The sequence below is a fragment of the Plecotus auritus genome, assembly GCF_963455305.1.
Source record: "Plecotus auritus genome assembly, chromosome: 1".
NCBI classification, from domain to species: domain Eukaryota; kingdom Metazoa; phylum Chordata; class Mammalia; order Chiroptera; family Vespertilionidae; genus Plecotus; species Plecotus auritus.
The window spans coordinates 244228003-244248932 of NC_137770.1; the positions used below are offsets into that span (position 1 = coordinate 244228003).

Below are 20930 nucleotides of genomic sequence, written 5' to 3' on the forward strand. Positions count from 1 at the left end.
TTTTCTCTCGTCGTCGCTCGCCGGCCGCTGGACTTCAAGCTCCACGCGGGCAGGGGTGGCCCCAGCAGGGCACAGAGAGGGTGCCCACGCGTGGGCACTGGGCCCACGCTGGAAGCGGGCAGCCCTGCCGGCACGGAGGCGCCTGCAGCTGGTGGACATCCTGCCTGAGCCTGGACCCTGCCCGCAGCGGGTGTGGATGCGCTGGGTTGAGCTCTCAACCTGGCCCGGGCTGTCGGGTCTTCGGCTTTGCCCTTCGGCTTTGCATGGCGCGGGGACCAGGCGGGACCACGGCCTCCGTTAGGTACGGGGCGCCCGGGGGCCTGCGCACTGCGCACGCGCGGCGCGGCTCCGCCCCCAAGTAGGGACCTACAGCGACCGGGTGTGGGGCGCGGCGCCGCGGTGGCGGCACGGCCTGGGCCGGGGTCTAGGTGCCCCTCCTTGCACCGGGACTGGCTGGTGAGTGGCTGGGCAGGAGGGCCAAGGCCCCGGGTTCGAATGTGCGGGGCAGGTGGGGTCTGGGCGAGGAGGGGGGGGTCACGGGGGGCCGCCGAGTCGGGGCGGGACTGGTGGTGCGGGCCGGGTCCTGCGCGCCCACCCCGGTCTCCCGGCTTCCTGGCCAGGTGGCCCCGCACAGGCGGGTGCAGGCTGGGTGCCGGGCAGGCGGGCGAGTGGCGGGGAGGATTGGTGCAAAGCAGGGACAGAGGGGTGGGGGTAGGGAGCGGGACGGGAGGTGCGGGGAGCGCACAGACCCAAGGGGCCCCGGTGGCGTGGACTGCGGTGCGGCGCCCCCTGCCTGCCCGCCCGCCTTTGTGCCAGCGAGACCCGCAGGGTCACCCCAGAGGCGCCGGGCCGACCCTCCGTGGCCGCGGGTCCGGGCTGCGGGCGCTGGTGCGGAGCCGCCGGTGCCTCCAAGGCCGCCCCCTGTGTTTTAAATGATGCATCTCCTGGGAGCATTCTACCGGTCGGTGGAGCAGGAAGTGTCGTCAGGAGGCCATTTTTAAAGCCTCCTTCGGCCTCGGAGGTAAGCGCTGACGTGTTCTGATTCTCAGTAGTCAGAGGCACCCCCTCCGTCCCTCGAGGGGGCCTGGCCGTCTGTCCCCACAGACCACGGTGCAGCCCCTTGTACCGCGCTGCCCTCCGGCTCCCACTGTTTGCTGTGGACTCGCCTCGAATCATGTACCATCGGCGTGAGCGTGCCAACAATAAACTTGAAAACCGACTGGCATTGTCTTTTCTTGGGTGTTTTAGGGCGTGTCCAGGGTCGGGCTTCTCTTTTGAGGACCCGGGCATCTTTGGCTGGGGAAGGAAAAGAGAGGATGTCCCCCCTCCCCCTCCCCCCATTCCAGCCTGCCTATTTATCTTAGGGTTGATGGGCAGTTTCAGGCCAGGGAAACAACGCAGGATGCAAAAGAAGGAACATTTCTTCATGGGAAGGGGAAAGCCAAAGGAGAGAATGAAAAACACTTCAGTTCCTCATGTATGTTGGGTATTTAAAATGCCCCCGACTTTAAAAACCAGTGTAGCAACCCACCTTTATAAAACGAAAGGCGAAATGCTGAGCATTGTTTTAAATAAGTCTAAACGGCTCAACTGTGATGTGTTCGAACCCTTCAACATTGTCCCCTACGTTTAGAATGAGAGTCACCTGGAATAAGACAGAGCTTGCTCTCCAGGAGGAGGGAGGACTTGCCTACAGAGGAGCAGACCCTAAGAGTGTGTCTCTCTCTCTGAGTCACGCATGCACAGTTCAGCCCAGCCACGGGCTCTTGAAGCCCAGCGCACGGTTATTTAGAAACCAGCATCCTATAGGCCCTTTACGTGCTGGAATGCAAGTAGAATATTCAGCTTTCTAAGTTGCATGAGATCGATGTTTTCTGGGATGCATTTTTTTTTTAATTATTTTTTATTTGGGTTCTAAACGTAGCCTTGAAAAGTAACACGTGTGTGTGTGTCCAGTTTGGTTGTGCTGATGGCATTCACTGCCAAGTGCATTTTGAAAACAGACGGAGGAGGGCGTGATTCTGTCTGTTAGGCCTCCCTGGTGCGTTATGCCAGACGAATGTCCATTTTAAAAACCCAGCAGTAGCCATTAAAACATAAAAACATGTCTACTTGCTCTTAAGTAAGGGGATCTGGGCCAGTTTTTGTGCAAGAGGAAGAAAAAGAACATTTTTATTATTGTCGCCATAAAGGCTGGCATTTCTTTCTTTCATTCATTCATCCGGCGTGTATTAAGTGTAATGGCCAAGCCCTATGCTGTTGACTATGACGAACAAGGTCCTTCCCTGCCAGTGAGGTTTTCCCGTCTCAGTTGTTCTCTAGCTGCCTAGCATAGAAGGCATTTTCTTTGTTCGCACACTCAGCCAACTGCCACTTCCAGCATCCATCCTCTAGCTGAACGTGGCTAGAGATCATTTAAACCAGACTCTCCTCATGGGGCGAGGGCGGGGAGGCAGCAGCATCACCTGAGAAGAATTTTAAACCACAGGCTTGAACCCACCCCGGGCAAAGGGTCATTGGAGTCCTGGGAGGCCTGGTTTTCCGTTTTACGCTCCCTTTGTGACTTTGCCCAACATCCCTGCTGGAGAAGCACTTTGGGGGCTCATCCCCTTTTTTCTGGAAGGAAAAGTGTCTGGAGACACCAAGGCTGCTCCCCAGGCCTGGGACTTCAACCCAAGTGTCTGGCTTCTGTTGCAGGGCTGTTCGTGCACGGCTCGCCGTCCCCGGGTTCTGAGTGTAACGCCTGTGCCGGGGCCTGGAGTACAGACTGGACGGGCCCGGGTGCCTGAGAAGACAAGCCAGAGCCGCTGCGACCTGCCCTGCTCTGGACTCGCATCCACAGCTTGCCGGCTCCGGGCCAGAAGTCGGAACAGTGCCCGGCACAGCAGATGCTGTGACCTCGGTGCGCAGCCGCACACAGCGGGTAGCAGAAAGCAAAGGATTTCCATTAGTCACCAGCTGACCAACTCCTTGACCTTAGAAAAGCCACACAGCTTCGCCAGGCCTGTTCGCTTCCAGGAAGCAGGTAATTGAAGGTGTGCTTTGAGGAGGTAATGTATGAATCTGCTCCTGCAGGCACCCTTCTGCCTGACTTGGGCCAAGGGGCTCTGAGATTTGACAAATGCAGCTGGCCACGGAGCGTCCGGATCCGATCACGGGGGTAGCTTTTACTTCTCTCCACCTCCTGTTAAAGACAGCAGCCCCTGGCAAGTGTGGAGGTCAGACATTCCCGGTGCAAGCTCAGTGGGCTCACCGTGCCGGGAACGTTGAAGTTTCTGAGAGTCTGTTAAGTGGTGACTGTCATTACTTACTTCACAGAGAGCTAGGTGGTGATATTTCCAAGGTCACGTGGCTTAGCAAGGTATGACCCAGAGTCCACTTGCCTAATTACCTCATTGCAGTCTAAGGCAGAGGCCTTGTCCTGCCTCCAGGCACTCGCAGGTGGGTCCGGCGTCTGAAAGGCTGCACAGGATGCTGGTATTCTTGCCACTCCTGCACGCTCCCCTGCACCTGTCCTGCCAGGTGCTTGTTCTCAGCCTTGGCTGCCCCTCAGAACCACACCTGGGCCCCAGGCAGCATTAGTTTGGAGCCTCCCAGGTAATTTGGCACACAGTAGGGTGACCGACCATCCCAGGGACCTCTTTAAAAAATAAGTTTAACCTCCTGCACCTATTATGAAACAGAGGCACCCTGATGCAGGCAAGGTTTAAGCATCACTGGTTTTCGGGGAGGTATTTCTACTGTGTTTGATTATACTTTTTATTAAACTCTTCATTTCCTTTAGGAAACTTGATTTTTTCTAAAGGCAAAAAAAAATGACAGAAATACAAAAATGTATTACCTTAGAGACCTGAAGTCACTAGCTGTTCAATAACAGGATTTTGTAATATTCCTTGTAAAGACTACCTTGTTTTTTATTTTGTATTTTTTTAATGCCAACAAGAGCATACTTGCTTCTTAGCATTGGTGTTTCCACGTATAGAACTCTAAGCTGCAGACTTGAAGAACTCTAGCATTAGTCATAGCCTTTCTTTTGAAAGGTTTCCTGTTAAACTGTTTTTCTTTTTAAACTATAAAAACTGTTTTCTGAAGTAGTGTCAGCTGATGTGCTCAGCGGTGTCAGGTCCAACCCAGAGTAACTCCTGGATGGGCTGCGGGGGTGGGGGTGGATCCGCACCTCCAGCTGTGGACCTGCCTCCAAGACTTTCTCTCTTCAGGCCCCTTTGTTAAGCGGAGTTTCTGCTTCTCTGCAGATCACTGGACTCTTCTGTGTTACAAAAAACGTTGATTGCTTTCTTGACAAAACATGTACTGACTGCCATGTATAAGGTTACCTGCTGTTTGCATATATCCCTTTCCCTCGCATCAGCCATGTAAATTAGGCATTATTTATTCCCATCTTACAAGCGAGAGAACGCGGGCTCAGAGAGGCTAACAAGTCCGGCATCACCCAGCTATCGAGTCAGAAGCCTAGGTTTTGGACCTTGTTCCTGCCATCCAGGGTGGTGGCTGTCCCTGCTGTTAGATACACTCTCACCTGGATGGCGGAGGCATCTGAACGGGCTCTCTTGTCCGGCCTCCAGCCCTCCTGCCTGGTTCTGAGCCCCAAGCAAACCGCATGGTTTCAGATGGAAAGCTAGGGTCCCCAGGGGGTACATTTGTCGGCAGCGTTTGGAAAATTTTTTTGTCATCACAATGGCCACCGATTTGAGTTCAGAATGGCCACCAATTTGTAGTTCAGTCATTTCTAAGTGTAAAGAAGTTTGGCAAAATGTCCAGTAACCTAATTGCTGTATTTCCTTCTTTAGATCCATTTACCATTCAGTTCGATTCCGATTCTTTGTAATGGTCTGGAAAAGATTTTACTGAGTGAGGCAAGTTTCTTCCTGAATGCCATCCTACTAGGGAAGTACTACGTTTACACACTTAACCTTGGATCCCTAATGTTGGACTCTCCACCCCCTCCCCCAATCAGGGATTACCTGTCTACATGCTCTGGACACTGTGGGGTAGGACAGCCGTCGCCAACCAGTGGTGGTCCGGGAGGTCCCAAAGGTTGGCGACCGCTGGGGTAGGAAGGTTTAAAGACAGACCAGCCTTTGCAAAGGCTCAGCACACAAGAGGAACAGGTACAATTTTTGAGCACCTCTGTTACCAGGCTGAGTGCTTTGCCTACATTACCTCGTTTGTTTCTCTTAATTACCCCTGAAGTTTGATGCCCTCAAAGCCTGTTTCCTTGCCTGGCGATGCAGAGAGAGAAATCACGTGCCTAAAGACCCAGCAAAGGACAGAATCGGGGTTGGGCCTGCAGACCTTCACCTCCATTCCCGTTGCTCTTCCTGGGCACACAGCTGCAACCCCGCCCCGGGACAGGGAGGCAGGAGCCATAGTGGAAGGCTTTCTGGAAAGAGCTTTCTAAATTTGCTTCTCCATCCAAAAAGGAAGCAGTTGGCCAATAAAAACTGATTCTGGCGGGCATCTCTCACGAGCAGAAATGTCCGTGATGATACAATTGACGCTATTGGCCGGCTGCTTTTCTTAACTTTCCACGTGAACATCTCGCATGGAAACCCACTCGTTTGCTGCAGGGACATGGCGCAGTTCACTGGGCTTGGAGAAGACAAGGCGATCTAGTAACTGACTTCTATACAAGCCTCAGCCGTAGTTAGAGCAGCCGTGGGCAAACTACGGCCCGCGGGCTGGATCCGGCCCGTTCAGCTGTTCTATCCGGCCCGCGGAGCCGAAAGAGCGGAGGGTTCTCTTGCTCTCCCCTCCGCTCCTTTACTTTGAATTTATATTAGTTCACACAAACACTCCATCCATGCTTTTGTTCCGGCCCTCCGGTCCAGTTTAAGAACCCATTGTGGCCCTCGAGTTAAAACGTTTGCCCACCCCTGAGTTAGAGCATCTCCTGTCCGCCTCCGCCAGTCAGGCTGGAGGGATGGTTTTGCCCCAGAGGTGAATTCTCTTTTAGGCTGTACAGCCAAGCACATGTCATGAAAATTACAAAGTGAGGTTCAGTATATATTCTGGAGAGAACAATTGCCCGACAGCTAAGAAGCCTGTGAGTTAGCCCCCTTGACTAGTTTTGTGAGAGGCATAATTTCATAAAAACTAATATTTTAAACAGTGTCTGATGTGTGAGTAACTTATCTAAGCCCTTGTAGTCGCATGATAACAGTTCCTTCTCACGGCGGTCCTGCGGTGGAGGTACTATTACTCTGTCTCACGGGGAATCGACAGTTCACCCAGGTCACCTAGGAAGCCACCGGGCTGGGAGTCAAAGCCTGTAATCTAATTCCAGAACCTGTAGCTGCAAGAGCTGTCTCGCTAGTATTCCTCTAATTCTGAATATTGGATGTTTCCAGTATTGAGAAGTCAAACGCTTCCTTTTTTAATAAGAAATGTTATGTACAGTGCTTTATGGTTTTTATAGCCCCCAGTGTCACTGAAGCGGTTCTTACAGTCAGTATCGTTTTTTCAGGCGTCCCCACAATAAATCTCTAAGAAACCAGGACAAGGGAGCTCACAGTCAAAAGGAAGACCCACCAGCAGCAAGTGCTGTGCGTGGGCCTTTCCGGGACAGGTGGTACAGTGGGGGGCAGTGCATTGGTGACACTGTGTGGCAGGGTCTGGCTGACACACAGGTGATGCTACGTTAAAAAGCTAGCTCTGCCGAAACCGGTTTGGCTCAGTGGATAGAGCGTCGGCCTGTGGACTGGAAGGTGTCAGGTTCGATTCCGGTCAAGGGCATGTACATTGGTTGCGGGCACATCCCCAGTAGGAGGTGTGCAGGAGGCAGCTGATCGATGTTCTCTCTCATCAATGTTTCTAACTCTCTATCTCTCCCCTTCCTCTCTGTAAAAAATTAATAAAATACATTTAAAAAAAAAAAAAAAAAGCTAGCTCTGTGCTGTTCAGAAACAGGCAACTTACTAGTAATGTAAAGACCATCTTACTTATTGTGCCAAAAGTTAATTAACACTGCCCTAGCTGGTTTGACTCAGTAGATAGAGCATCGGCCCCCCGGACTGAAGGGCCCCAGGTTCTATTCCGGTCAAGGGCATGCACCTCGGTTGCAGGTTCCCTGGCCCTGGCCGGGGAGTGTGCAGCAGGCAGCCAGTCAATGTGTCTCTCTCACATCGATGTTTCTGTCTCTCCCTTCCACTCTCTCTGAAATTCAATGGAAAAATATCCTCGGGTGAGGATTAACAACAACAACAAAAAGGTTAATACTAAGTAGTTTCTATGTTTTGAGATCCTCCCTAAATTCTCTAAAAGAAGGTGTGTGGTAAGTTTGGAAGGCAGGTGAACACCGACAGCGAGGGTGACAGTCATTTATTGGGTGCCTTCCCAGTGTCAGGCACACGCGCACACACACGGCCCTTTAGCTACTGGATCCAGTGTAACCCTCGGCCGGCTGGGCAGTGAGTTGCCAGGAGGACCCAGCCTAGTGTGCTTGCACGTGAACCCGATAGAGCAGGTTGGTGGAGGGGACGCGGCGGGGGAGGGGGGCGGGCAGGAGCCCATTGCTCAGGTGCGCCTGCTGCTGTCCACGAGGAAGTACCGTGGTCAAAGCCGTCCCGGTTCTCCCACTTGGTCCATTCATCTCCGACTTGGGGTGTTACAGCTGAGGGCCTTTCCCCCTTGACTAGACACACAAGTTGCAAAGGCCACAGAGAATGTCTGCTTGTTTGAAGGAAGCCTGACCTCTTTCTCACCGGGACTAAGGGAAATGCCAGTGGAAACACTGCATTGTTTGGAGAATGCTGTAGTCACCAAGCAGATAGGTTCTCCCATAAACTGTACTTGCCAATCACAGCCTGTGCTTCATATTAGCACTTGCTCCTGGGGGTTTTTCACTTAAAATCACTGCTGGGATGGTTTTGCATGATCACCTCCTAAGGGACCCTGCGTTTCCCAGGCTCTGCGGTGATTTGGCTCATTCTCCGGGACCTTCCTCTGTCGGCACCTGCTCACTCCTTGCTAATGTCCGTGATCGCACCGGCCAGTATTTTGAGGTGGCCGGTCTTTAGTGTTAGGAGGCATGACACCCCCGCGTTTTAAAAGGACCTGGAGAGAAAAGGGCAAAACTGCCTTCTGTGGCTTTTGAAGACTCTTGGGGGCTGGGAAACGGAAAAGGTGCAAACGGAATCCTGGTTCGGATGATGCTTCAAACAGGCACCTCGTTACGTGATTGCTTTGCGAATTTCTTAGGGTCAGCGTGTCAGGGGTTCACCTGGAAGAGTTGGGGAGCAAGCTGTGCCAGGCAGGCCTTTAGTTTCCTCTCCTCTCTGCTGTTCTCCCCGTCCCTTCTCTCTCTGGAAATAGTAGGATCATGAAGCTGGTAGATGAGAGACGGGCAGATATTTGAACAGGGCTGGGAACCAAGGACTGGATGAAAGGAGATGTGCGGGGTCACAGCCAGTCTATGAAGGGGGACTAAGTTGTTGGCAGCTCCAGCGTCGGGATATAGGACAGTTACCAGGAGGCTGGTTTCAGTCTCATTTAAGGGTCCGTTCTTGACGAGAGAACTACGCGATGATAAAATTAGCCGCCTGGACAGGAACGGGGTTTCATGGCACCATCAGAGCATCGAGCGCATGGTCAGCTGGTGACGATGTGTTGAAGCTTGGTATCAAGCGCTGGATGGCCTTAGGACGCTTTCCCAGACTGCTGTGCGGGCAGGTTCTAGGCTGGGTCTGAACATGCTGGAGTTGTTTCTCTTGACCCTGCAGAGCCTTTCAGACCTTGGATGGCTCCTGGCCTGTCAGTGCCCCAGAAGGAGGCTGCCAACCCTCCACAGCACTACCCATCTCAGAGTGGACACTGCGTGCCCTGAGTGCCGCACACACTGAGAGAGGCGCCCCACACTGAGAGGCGCCCCACACTGAGAGAGGCACCCCACACTGAGAGAGGCACCCCACATTGAGAGAGGCGCCCCACACTGAGAGAGGCGCCCCACACTGAGAGAGGCACCCCACACTGAGAGAGGCACCCCACACTGAGAGAGGCACCCCACACTGAGAGAGGCGCCCCACACTGAGAGGCCCCCCACACTGAGAGAGGCACCCCACATTGAGAGAGGCACCCCACACTGAGAGAGGCACCCCACATTGAGAGAGGCGCCCCACACTGAGAGAGGCACCCCACACTGAGAGAGGCGCCCCACACAGAGGCCTCCCACACTGAGAGAGGCACCAGACTTCAGCAGGTCTCCCACGGAGACCTGTCCTTAATTCCAGTTGCCAATGAAAAAATTGAAGCCCTGCCGAAACCGGTTTGGCTCAGTGGATAGAGCGTCGGCCTGCGGACTGAAAGGTCCCAGGTTCGATTCCGGACAAGGGCATGTACCTTGGTTGCGGGCACATCCCCAGTAGGAGGTGTGCAGGAGGCAGCTGATGGATGTTTCTCTCTCATCGATATTTCTAATTCTCTATCCCTCTTCCTTCCTCTCTGTAAAATATCAATAAAATATATTTAAAAAAAGAAAAAATTGAAGCCCAAAGGTTTAAGTGGGTTTTTGTTTTTTAAGGTCATAAAAGAAAGGCTTTTAACAGACCCCAAAACAGACTGGTTTTTGCTTAGTCCTAATTGTGAATTCGGGGGGGAGAGGGGAGGGTTGGTATTTAACCATAACCAACCTTTTATATAAAAGTGGTCGCTGTGTTACGTGCACTGTGGCACTTGCTGTGGAAAATGTCTGCCTGCACGGCCGCAGCCTGGTCCCTGGTCCCTCTCCGTGTCCCCGCTGGTCCCTCGGCCCCCATCCCTTCACCCTCAGCAGCTGGAGGCTGGAGCTGAAATGGTTATACAGACCACGTCCCATTCCCACTCCGGTCTCTCCCTGGCTCTTTCCCACGCGAAGGAGAGGCCACATCCTAGGAGGCTGTGCTCTAGACCCTGCCTTGGCTAGTCTCCCACTCCCCTGCTTGTCCCCAGTTTTTCCTTTGCTTCCCCTCCTGGCTCATTCCCTCCCTGCTCAGCCCCTTCCTGCCCCTCACATGCTCCAGGCCCGCTTCCCACAGACCGATGCTCTCTGCTTGAGATGCCTTCTCCCAAACAGCCACATGTTCACTGCCTGGCTGCTCTGGGCTCTATGCTCAGAAGTCAGCTTATGGGGGGCGCGGGGTTTGCCAACTCTCTTCACCTCCACGCCAGCCCTAAACTTCATCACATAGTTACTCCCTATCCCTCTGCCTGCCTTTATGGTATTTTGTTCCCAATTCCTGTCTGACAAATACATAACCTGCCTCCCCACCCCTGCCCTCAGGAGGTAGGGACTCATTTGCTTTTGCTCACTGCCCTGCAGCCCTTAGGATAGTGCCTGGCACTGTTCATGCTAGAGGCTCAGGAAGATGTGGGAGGGATGGATATCTGTCTACCCAATACTGTCAGTATTGACTTAGCACCTGTGAAAGCAAGTGAGGTGTGCGTGAGAGACTTGGGTCCACGCGGGTCATTAGCTGTAATGCAGAAATGAATGGGTAGCCGATCCAAAGCCCTGGCAGCACCACTTGAAGACTCACGTGTCTAAGAGCTGAATGACAGCGCACTGTCCCAGCTGTTGGTGAGGCCAGTGAGAGTATACCTGTGACATGGCTAGATGCCCTCCACGACACAGAAATGACTGTCACTGACCGAGGCTCTTCTGAAGGACCTCTGTGCTTTCCTTACTCCTTGTTTATGATCACAGTTGGTCTAAAGCAGTGGTCGGCAAACTGCGGCTCGCGAGCCACATGCGGCTCTTTGGCCCCTTGAGTGTGGCTCTTCCACAAAATATCACGGCCTGGGCGAGTCTATTTTGATGAAGTGGCATTAAAAGAAATTTAAGTTTAAAAAATTTGGCTCTCAAAAGAAATTTCAATCGTTGTACTGTTGATATTTGGCTCTGTTGACTAATGACTTTGCCGACCACTGGCCTAAAGTGATTAGTGTTAGAGGCCGATTTGAAAATATTTTCAGTTTACGTTCCTTATTTGCTAGCTCGGTTGTATTATGTGTTACCATCAATGTGCCTAAGATCTTATGTTGAGATTGAGCATGAATTCCCAAGGTCATTGAGATATAGGGTAAGTTTGGAAATAGCTCAGCTAACTCTTAAGTTCATGTGTTCATCATGGTCTGTGATTTCTCTTTTCCCCTTTAGTGTTGCCTGGAATAGCAGAGAATTGGCAACAGTCATATCTGAGGACCGTGCATCTATGTTGTGGTATTCAAAAAAGATAACTCAGTATGCTCCCCGGCAATCAGAGTTCGTTGAAGGCTGCCCCCAAAGGATTCAGTCATGTGAAGTCTGCCTGGATCCCAGTGGACTGTGTTTGGAAATGCAGCTAAGAAGATGAAGGACATTGGACAGCAGTTATTCAGTTCACAAGTACTTGATGGACATAACTCTTTGACCATGTCACCTAGACAACCTCATGCTAATAGAGCCACTCGGCCAGACAGACAAGAAGCTCAGACGGCTTTGTATCAAGGCTCAGAGGCCGAGGCCGCCGTGATGACCACGGCCACGTGTGTGAAGTGCAAGACGGTTCACCAGATCCCTCTTCAGGATTTGAAAAAGGGGCCGGGGCAGAGCCACAAGACAGACAGATACGTGTGCTTCCAGTGCAGCCTTGGAGTGGCTTCTCCCCACTTTCCTTTCGGGAACAGTGATCCCAGCGCGACTCGCGTAGGAAATAAAGCCGACACCATCGCCAGTCCCGGCAATAACAAGTTCAAGGTAAGGAACTTTAAACCAGGCAAATACTATTGTGATAAATGTCGCTTTTCCACGAAGGACCCTCTGCAGTACAGGAAGCACATGCTTCAGCATGAAGAGATCAAGTTCATTTGTTCTCACTGCAGCCACATTTCCTACACAAAGGGGGAATTTCAGAGACACTTGGTGAAGCACACAGGCATCTTCCCTTACCGATGCGAGTACTGCGACTACGGTGCTATTAGGAACGACTATATCGTCAAACACAGGAAGAGAGTTCACGAGCGGGCTGGCGGAAAGCGGCAGCCCAAAGTCGTGGCCAAGCTGGAGCCGAAAAGGACCAGCGCATCGAAACAAAACACGGAGCTTTCCAAAGCCTCCGATCCAGGCACCACACTGCAAAGCACGTTATCAGATCAACTCTCCAGGTTCTCCCTCCAGACGAACAAAGACAGGGCGCGCAGCATCACTCTCGTACCCGAGTTGAAGGAACACCAAAAAGACGTGGTGTGTGTTCCGAACAAAGGGACCCTGTTGGAGCCAAATGAAGTCAGTGTGTTGGAGAACAAAAGCGTGGAGGTGGAAGTGTTATCCCCGGCCACAGAGCCCGTTCAGCCCGGAATGCCGCTGACCGTGGTGGCGCCAGCAGAGCTCGTGGTCCCTGCAAACTGTTTGGCCCAGTTGATAGATGTGAAGATTGTCAACGGAACACAGCAGCTTGTTCTGAAACTGTTTCCTTTGGAAGAAAGTAATGGCCTAGAAGCTGGCGGGGGTGACGGAGGTCATTCTGAGCGTAGGACTAAAGAGAAGGGGTCAGATGAACAAGGAAAACTGCTCCCTGCAGAACAGACCAAGTCACTGACAACTGAAGGGGGTGTTGGAGAACCTGGAGGCCTCGATAGCCTTCCGTCAGTTCAGAAACAAGTTAAAAATGTGAAATGGGTACGGTCTTACGATGTGTTCATGTCAGATTCTAGTGTGTACCCCTGTGGAGAATCCCTTCTCAAGTCTGCTAGAGTTGAGGATTTGCAGAAAAAAAGTCATACGTATCCACATAGAACTGCCCTTCCTCCCGTTGCCTTAAAAGGTCACTCTCCATCATCTATAGTGAAAAACAGTGTTTTATGTGGCCTTGGCACTGCCCCAAATCCTTTTCCGTATAAAGCTGCTGTTTCTTTTACTGAAGATGGGAGGCATTTGCACAGGGACCCCCAGAAGTTTCTTCCTCTGACTGCATCACCTGCAGCCATTTCCTTCTCTGGAGAAAAGGGCTTTTTGCCCGTCAGTAAAAATGACTTGGAATCTAGAAGTGAGATCAGTATTCCTGTGAGAATGGTTACATCTACTAGGAAGCTGAAGGACAACCAGACAGAGGAATATAAGGCAGTTTCAAATACGGGCCAGATTTCCTCTCATCGTAAAAGTGAATATTTACACATAAACATAACGGGAGAAGACAGAATCAGATCTCAGCAGCCTGGGGATAAACTTCTGGAGTTAAAGAATTCTGAAAGGACTAATGACTCTTTCAATGGCCCAGTCATTTCATCAGTATTTTCTCTAAGCTCCGGATCTGAAGACGTCCCTGAAGGCGTTAAGTGGAATAGCTCAACATCCAAAATAAAGTCAATTGAACTCCTGCGTAGGAAGATCGCTCAGTTAATTGAATCCTGTGGCAAGCCTCCATCTCTGGCTGCCAGTAATGCACATCGTCGTTCCGTAGGGCACGCATCAAAGGTCACTTCAAAAGCTAGCCCTGAAGGTATTCAAGAAATTAACGTGGCATTTACTGGCACTGGCTATTCCATGCGCACTCTCTCAAAACCTCAGGATGACAGCGGTCTTAGTAGACAGCTTACCCGTCAGCACGTATATCCACAGTTTGTAGAAGGCAGCAATGGGAAAACAGAAAGCCAAGTAACTAGGAAGGCCCATGTTGCTACTCCAGTGTTGATCCCCAAAGGAGCAGTGTTGAGGGTTCTTAATTCCTCTGAGGATGCCCACATTATAGAGGCTACATGCGAAGCACCCGTCAGCATCCCTTACAGCGAGACACAGTTGTTAAAACCCATTCCGTTCTGCCCCGGGAAACAGACAGATTCAGACTTACAGTCTTCAACAAGTGACAGCGGGCCAATAGACATGTCCCATAACCTCGACACATCTCTTCGGCCTAAACCAAGAAAAGAGAGTGCTGTTGGTAGCACCATCCTGAAAAAAACTGGCCCTCTGCATGGTCAGCAAGGAAGCAGTGAACTGAGTAAGCAAGGAAAAGTGCCCTCCAGAAGTCTTCCTATAAATAAAAACAAAACCAAGCAAGTAAATTCATCCAAGAAGAAAAGCAAAATTCAGGCTGACCCTGGCCTCTATCTCAAGGATCCTTCAATTTTTCAGGTTGCAAGACAGCTTCGACTGATAGCAGTTAAACCGGACCAGTTGATTAAATGCCCCCGTCGGAACCAGCCCGTCATTGTGTTAAACCATCCTGATGTTGATTCACCGGAAGTGACCAATGTGATGAAGGTAATAAACAAGTACAAAGGCAACGTCCTCAAAGTCGTCTTATCGGAGAGGACCAGGTGTCAATTAGGCATCAGACGGCACCATGTTCGGCTGACCTACCAGAACGTGGAGGAAGCCAATCAAATAAAAAGGCAAATGATGTTGAAAATGAAACTTAAAAAAGTCCATAAAAACAACTACCAGGTGGTGGATTCCTTGCCTGATGATTCACAGTGTACATTTAAGTGCTGGTTTTGCGGACGGCTGTACGAAGACCAGGAAGAGTGGATGAGTCATGGCCAACGGCATTTGATAGAAGCAACTAGGGATTGGGATGTTCTTTCTTCCAAGGGCAAATAAGTGAAAAATTGGTGTTTGAAGCAAATTGGGTTTTTTTACTTTTAGTTTATTCTGGTTAGGGTTGGATTTGTTGTTTTTTTCCCCATCCCTAACTCAGTAGGAGAAGTAGAGATGTGGTAGGAATGGGAGGACCGTTAATTGTTCAGATCCCTTGTAGGAATGTTGAGAACCAGGCATCTGGTTTCACCTGATACATGACTGGAACTCGGAAGGTATTTGAAGCCCCTGAAAGAGTACGCACAAATTTATGTACATGCATTTTTCTGGAGAGAAGTGAAACTTGCAACAAATTTTCAGTGGCATCTGAGACCTTTCTGTGTAGCAGCCCCGTTTCTGAGTGGATACAAACCTCTTGTCATCCAGTGAGAGGGTGAGTTTCGAGTGTCTTACACATGCTCATATCACAGAATGCTACTGATCAATTAAACCCATGGTTGGTGTGCTCATCCACTTTTTCTTTGCATTAACTTGTCTCCTGAATATTTGGTACATAATGGAAATTATATTTTCTACTGTTATCTTAAATTTGGTTACAGAAAAGTGGCCATTCTTTTAAATCCCTCACCCCCTCTATAATCCTCTAAGTGTTCTTTACAGCACAGAGAACTGTGCTTTTTGGGGCTGTTTGAAAGAATGATTGTCAAGTTTTGCCTGAATTTGCTCCTTCCACAGCGTGTGTTAGGGGAGAAAGAAAACATTTTCAAGCTTTTGCATTCTTTCTTGAACGTCTCAATTTATGACAATTGGGGAAGGAATGTGCCTTTTTGCAAATAAAAAAGAAATGGTCACAAAGGGAAAATATCTCAAATTAGGTCTTTTGTTTGTGCTTACCCCTCTCATAAACCAAGGAGCCAGTTAAAAATGTGAATATGCAGGCCTCTTACAACATAGAGCAAACCTGGGAAGATAATGCAAGGTCAGATTGTGGAGACAGCTGTGACTTTAAGGTGACTGAGTTTTCATTTGGGAACTAACTCTCCATCCATCACTCAGGGCTCACAGACACTGCCCTCCACCCCAGGTTGCAGCCTTCTCTCCTTTGCCACTTATCTTATTCCACAGGGGGGCCTGTTCAGACAACTCCCCACATACCTCCTGTCCCTTTGCTTTTGTGCCTTTGAGGCCCCTTAAAGTTGTCCCTCGTGAAAATACTAAAAATGGGCATGAATCCACAAAATGCAAACGTCCCACCATCTTTGTTAAAGATTATAGGAACACTATCTCGGGTCTTCATTGATAGTAACAATGTGCTTCTAATTGACCTTTGCCACAGTCCTGCTCTCCCCATTGCTCACTTTGCTAGGAAGCAACTCAGAACATTCCTGCTCCCCTCTCCATCATCCTGTGTCAGGACCGATGCTGAGCTGTACAGCACCTTCGTGTGCGTCAGAAAACAGCCCGCCCTCTGCCGCTGGGGCCTCTTGGGCAATACTCAGTTGGCGGATGGAGCTTGGACTGCATCTTAGTCCTTCCCTGCCCACTCAGCTGGGCCCCAGCCGTCCTGCAGAAGGCGAATGGCTCAGACACCCGGCAGCCCCGCCCTTGAGTGCTCCTTGCTGTAGGCATTCAGGCCTGTGCTGGGGCAGGGAATGCTACTGGGGTTGTCACAGCTGAGGAAGACACGAGAGAGATTCCCGTTGCGTTGGGTAGTCGGAGATGGATATTTCTTTTTCCCCACAGGGAAAGTCTTAGATTACCCTCTGATGGGGGTGGGGGGGGGGTGTTGCAGTTCTTCTGTGTCATTGTTTCTCATTACAATAGTTAACATGTCTTATGTGTAATTTGGGACATGATCACTGAGTTGGTTCATTGGTTAATTTTTGTTGAAATTTGGATTTTTTATGTGTATATATGTGTATGTACACATATCAGTATTTTTTACCATATGAAAACTGTAATACCTAATTTTCTGATTTCCTATTTTATAATGAAATTACGTGGTTTGGAAAATATAAAATGTTTTATATTCTAGAAATAACTTATTTTGGAAGTACCTTTTTATAATGGTCTGATCTCACTTTGAGCAAATGAAAGCACAGTCGAGAGTGGGTCGGATCTGTATGAACAAACGGAGTGGCCACCCCGGCGATCATTTCATCACCGGCCTCAGTCCCGCACATTTCCCGTCGGGGCGTTCAGAGCAGTGGAGCGCGCCTGCCTCGCTGCATGCAGGAGACCACGCGCAGGTTTGCCCGTGTGTAGGTCTGTGCCCCTCCAGCGTGTAAGGAGCCTCCTGAGGCATTCGGAGAAGAGAAGGCTGTGATTTTTTTTTTCTCCTCCTATACCTCACTACATAGTCGCATCTTTCCTGAAAGCTTAGACTGGCCTTTCGGGAGAGAGCCATGAATCGGGTCAGTGTTAAGTGTCAACATGAAGTATTTACACTTTGCAGCATCAACCCTTTCGCAAGTATTACCTAAAGCAGCTTACGCCCTTGTACAGAGCTCACTTTCATGAGGGGGGTTCAGAATTACAGTACTTGTTCCGGAGTTAGGAAGGCTCCTGGGAGTCGTAAAAAGTGAGGACGCAAAGACTGGCCGTGTTCCCTATGTGGAGAGCGTTAGGAAATAGCTTGTTAGCGTGTAGGTAAGTGTCGTGAAATGCGCTGTAGCGTCATTTCTAACGAGATTGGAGAAGGTAGCAGAACTGGGTTGAGTATTTGTGTGCTCTTTCTTGCCATGATTTTGAAGGACCTCCTTTCACTAAACTTGACTAATAGTACTTACTAATGACATCATTTTACGCTTATTTTTAACACATTTTCTTTTGGGGAGCAGAAATGAGATCTTCTATTTATGATATGACAAAGAGTGAAAGTTGTTTGTTTTTTCTAATGACTTAATAGATTATAGATTATATTTGACTCCAAGTTTTTCCCCAGCCCCAAACAATTTTGTGAGCCCCTGTTACGGGCCAAGTGCTGTTGAACTAAATGGAACACAATGTATTAACCCTCGAAAGCCCCTGCCTCCTGCTCTGGGACCTCCTGCAGAAGCCGTCCCAGGAAATGAAGGTGTGATGCTGCCCCGCCTCTCGAAGACGGTGTGAACCTGTCAGTGTCAACATGAGAAGAAATAAAACCTTGCATAACCCGTTTCAAGCACCCCTAGAGGTTCTGTGTTAACTGTGTGCTGCTGCGCTTTGGAAACACATTTATATAGAGATTTAGAAGTTGGAGTAAATTTTGTTAAATAAAGCAACTGTCAACATTTCTCTGCCCTTTCATTTCAAATGTTAAGCAGTGTGGCTCTTCCTTGCACAGCCTACCTGTGCGGTAGGTTTCTGACCCACGTACAGTCCAGGCAGCGTCACCGTACACAGCGCAGGGGCCGTGCTTCCCCTGGGGTCTGTGCTGAATTCCATGCCCTGGTTAACTATACACCCTGAGAGGAGGCCAGGTGACATTTTTTTATTAAATATATTTTTATTGATTTCAGAGAGAGAGAGAGAGAGACATCAATGAGAGAGAATCATTGATTGGCTACCTCCTGCACACCCCCTACTGGGGATTGAGCCTGCAACCCAGGCATGTGCCCTTGACCGGAATCGATCCCGGGTCCCTTAAGTCAGCAGGCCAATGCTCTATCCACTGAGCCAAACCAGCTAGGGGCCCGGGGATTTTTGTTTTGCTCTGGCTGAAACCTTCAACGTGCTGGTGTGGGCAACAGTGTCAGTCTTTGCACCATGGTCAGTGGCCTCATGGGAGAATGTACAGGGCACTTAACCTGCATAGCTCTCCACGGGGAGGGGTCCTGGGTGGGAGTGCTCAAGCCATTGAGAAGCCACAGGACCACACTTACATGGGAAGAAGGGGCGTGAGGATATTTGGAGAGGGCTTCATTCCCTCCTGTCTCCCAGCACCCAAGCAGGTCAAAAGGGAAAAGAGACTTGAACTTGAGGTGACCCTGAGGAGAACAAAGAGGAGATGGGAGTTGCTTCAGGACAGCAGTATGGCTGATGGTTATCCCAATTGCAGTGGGTTGTTGTCCTCTAACCCTTCAGGAGGAGACTCCTAAGTTGTTGCCCCTGGTTATTTAGGGGGCAGTAGAGATCAACAGGCAGTGAAGGTCTGAAGGGGGTTGTGTAAGCCTGGGCCACCAGGACGGCTACCATGGAACAGAAGAGGGGACTTGGGCAGAAACTGACTTCAAGGCCATAAAGTTAGGAAGTGGCAGTCATTCATCCACATTTCATCAGTAAGAAAACTGACGCTCAGAAAGGTTACCGATGCCCATGCACAGGCTTAGGGGCAGATGAGCGCAGGAAGCACTGGGAACCCCTCTGTAATGCTGTTTTGCAACAGGCAGGGCCTTCTGTGGCCTCAGGCTGAGCTCAGCGTGACCTGCCTTAAGGTTGCAGCTGGTATCAGGCATGCTGGTTGGGCTGAGACGCCTTGGTAAGCATTTTGGACTCCGTCTGGAGCAGTGTTGTCCGAGAGAGAGAGGATGTGAGCTGTCTGTCATCTTCACTTTTTCAGTAACTACATTTCAAAGCATAGAAACAGATGAAATCAAATATATTTGACCCAAGACATCTACAGTGTTAGTCACACATTTTTGTGGGAGGAACGGTGTAATCTATGTCTGTGTCTCCAAAACTGGGCTAGACTAGGTCTCACTAACTCTTGTTTAGGGAATGCCAATTCTGCATTCATTCTCTGCTCTCATTCCCAGCAGTTCTAGGTCTAGGTCTGTCCCCCAGAGAGTGGTTACACCTGTGACTTTGAGACTATTTTGCAACCACCTCAGTTGGTCAGCCAAACAAATGTTTATTCCTCATACACACGGCATGTGCACAGTCTGGCAGGGATCGCCTCTGATGGTGGGGAGGGGCGTCTTATAGCTGAGCCATCCGAACACCTGGGCATCATCACCCCAGCAGAGAAGGAGCTAGAGGAGAGGACGCTGCCCAGGTAGGGAAGCGCACAGCGCTCCACTGACAACCCAGTGTCCGGAAGAGGCCACAGCCTCCCAAGGGGCTCTGCAGCCCGTCCGTGTGCAAAAGGAAAGGGCAGCAAATCGACCACTAAGGATCACTGACCGCGGATCACGGGGGGTGCTGGGAGTGTAAATGGTAGTCACCTGCGTGGAAAGCAACTTGCCAGCCTGGTAGCTGGGAAATAAGACCCTCGGCTGAGAGCCGGTGAAGACACGGAGAAAGGAACGTCAACATACTATTGGGCAATAAATATTGAAACTGGATGAAGCACTGTATTATTTCCGTTTTCACTTCCCGCTTCCTAGTGGGGTAGTGTACTTTTGCAAGTTGGCATTTTCATTTTCTGTGCATGGCTGCTGGTATTTTGTCCGTTTACTATTGAACTACTTATTTTAAACTTTTAAAAGAAAATACTTTTTAAATCCATAAGGAAAAAAATTCCTTTAGGTTTTGGGGCTTTTTGTGTGCTTTATTTTAGAAATCCTTCCCTACTCTTAGGTCACAAAGATAAGCCTTTTATATTAAATTTTGTATTAAAAATGAACTTCCATAGAATAGTGGGCACCATCATAAAATACAAGCTGCCAGTTATAGGCGTTTCAAAAGGATTTCTGGGTCCAAAGTTTTTTAATATGAAAAATACCTAAATCATGTTAGATGTATATCCTCACAAAAGTCAGTGCAGGTATTCACTCGGTTGTGCGAACACCCATTTTTGGAGAGTCTATGCTTTTCTCCCTGGTTCCGGCTTCTATGTGTGAGTAGACCTATGGCTGAGTCTCTGTGCTGCTGAGCTCGGCTGTTTATTATGATTCTTCTTCAAAGTTCATTCTTTTTTATTAAATTGTTGATGGTATTACACCTGTCCCCCACTTTCCCCTCTTTTCCCCCCTGTACCCTGCCCCAACCCAGGCCTTCACCACACTATTGTCTGTGTCCATAGTCGTGTGCATATATGTTCTTTGGCTAATCTCTTCCTGCCCCCACCACCCTTCCCTCTGAAGTCTGTCAATCTCTGGACCTATTTTGTTCATTAGATTCCACATGTAAGCGAGATCATGTGATACTTGTCTTTCTCTGTCTGGTTTATTTCTCTTAGCATAATATTCTCCAGGTCCATCCATGCTGTCACAAAGGGTAAGCAATCCTTTTTTACAGCTGCATAGTATTCCATGGTGTAAATGTACCACAGCTTTTCATAGCCACTCATCTACCGATGGGCACTTGAGCTGTTTCCAGATCTTAGCTATTGTAAATTGTGCTGCTATAAGCATAGGGTTGCATAAATTCTGATTGCTGTTTTGGGATTCTTAGGATATATTCCCAGAAGTGGGATCACTAGGTCAAAAGGCAGTTCTATTCTTAATTTTTTTGAGAAAACTCCCTACTGTTTTCCATAGTGGCTGCACCAATCTGCATTCCC

At 49.8% G+C, this 20930-nt stretch overlaps 1 protein-coding gene across 2 annotated transcripts; it reads left to right on the top strand.

Annotated features, from left to right (window-relative positions):
- The first annotated feature begins 347 nt into the window (after positions 1 to 347).
- ZNF518B (zinc finger protein 518B) lies at positions 348 to 17792 on the top strand. 2 transcript variants are annotated; one of them, XR_013960264.1, is made up of 3 exons: positions 348 to 456; positions 2698 to 3025; positions 11150 to 17780. XR_013960264.1 is itself a non-coding variant. In XM_080662228.1 (2 exons), the coding sequence occupies exon 2, from the start codon at positions 11342 to 11344 to the stop codon at positions 14567 to 14569; it is 3228 nt and encodes a 1075-aa protein (XP_080518354.1). In that variant the 5' UTR covers positions 2854 to 3025; positions 11150 to 11341; the 3' UTR covers positions 14570 to 17792. The 2 variants fall into 2 exon arrangements, 1 of the variants encoding a protein (XP_080518354.1); XM_080662228.1 differs by lacking the exon at positions 348 to 456 and having other exon boundaries at positions 2854 to 3025; positions 11150 to 17792.
- Positions 17793 to 20930: the final 3138 nt, after the last annotated feature.

Excerpts from the sequence above, each read along its gene's own strand:
- ZNF518B (XM_080662228.1), top strand. The coding sequence starts at position 11,342 with ATGAAGGACATTGGACAGCAGTTATTCAGTTCACAAGTACTTGATGGA.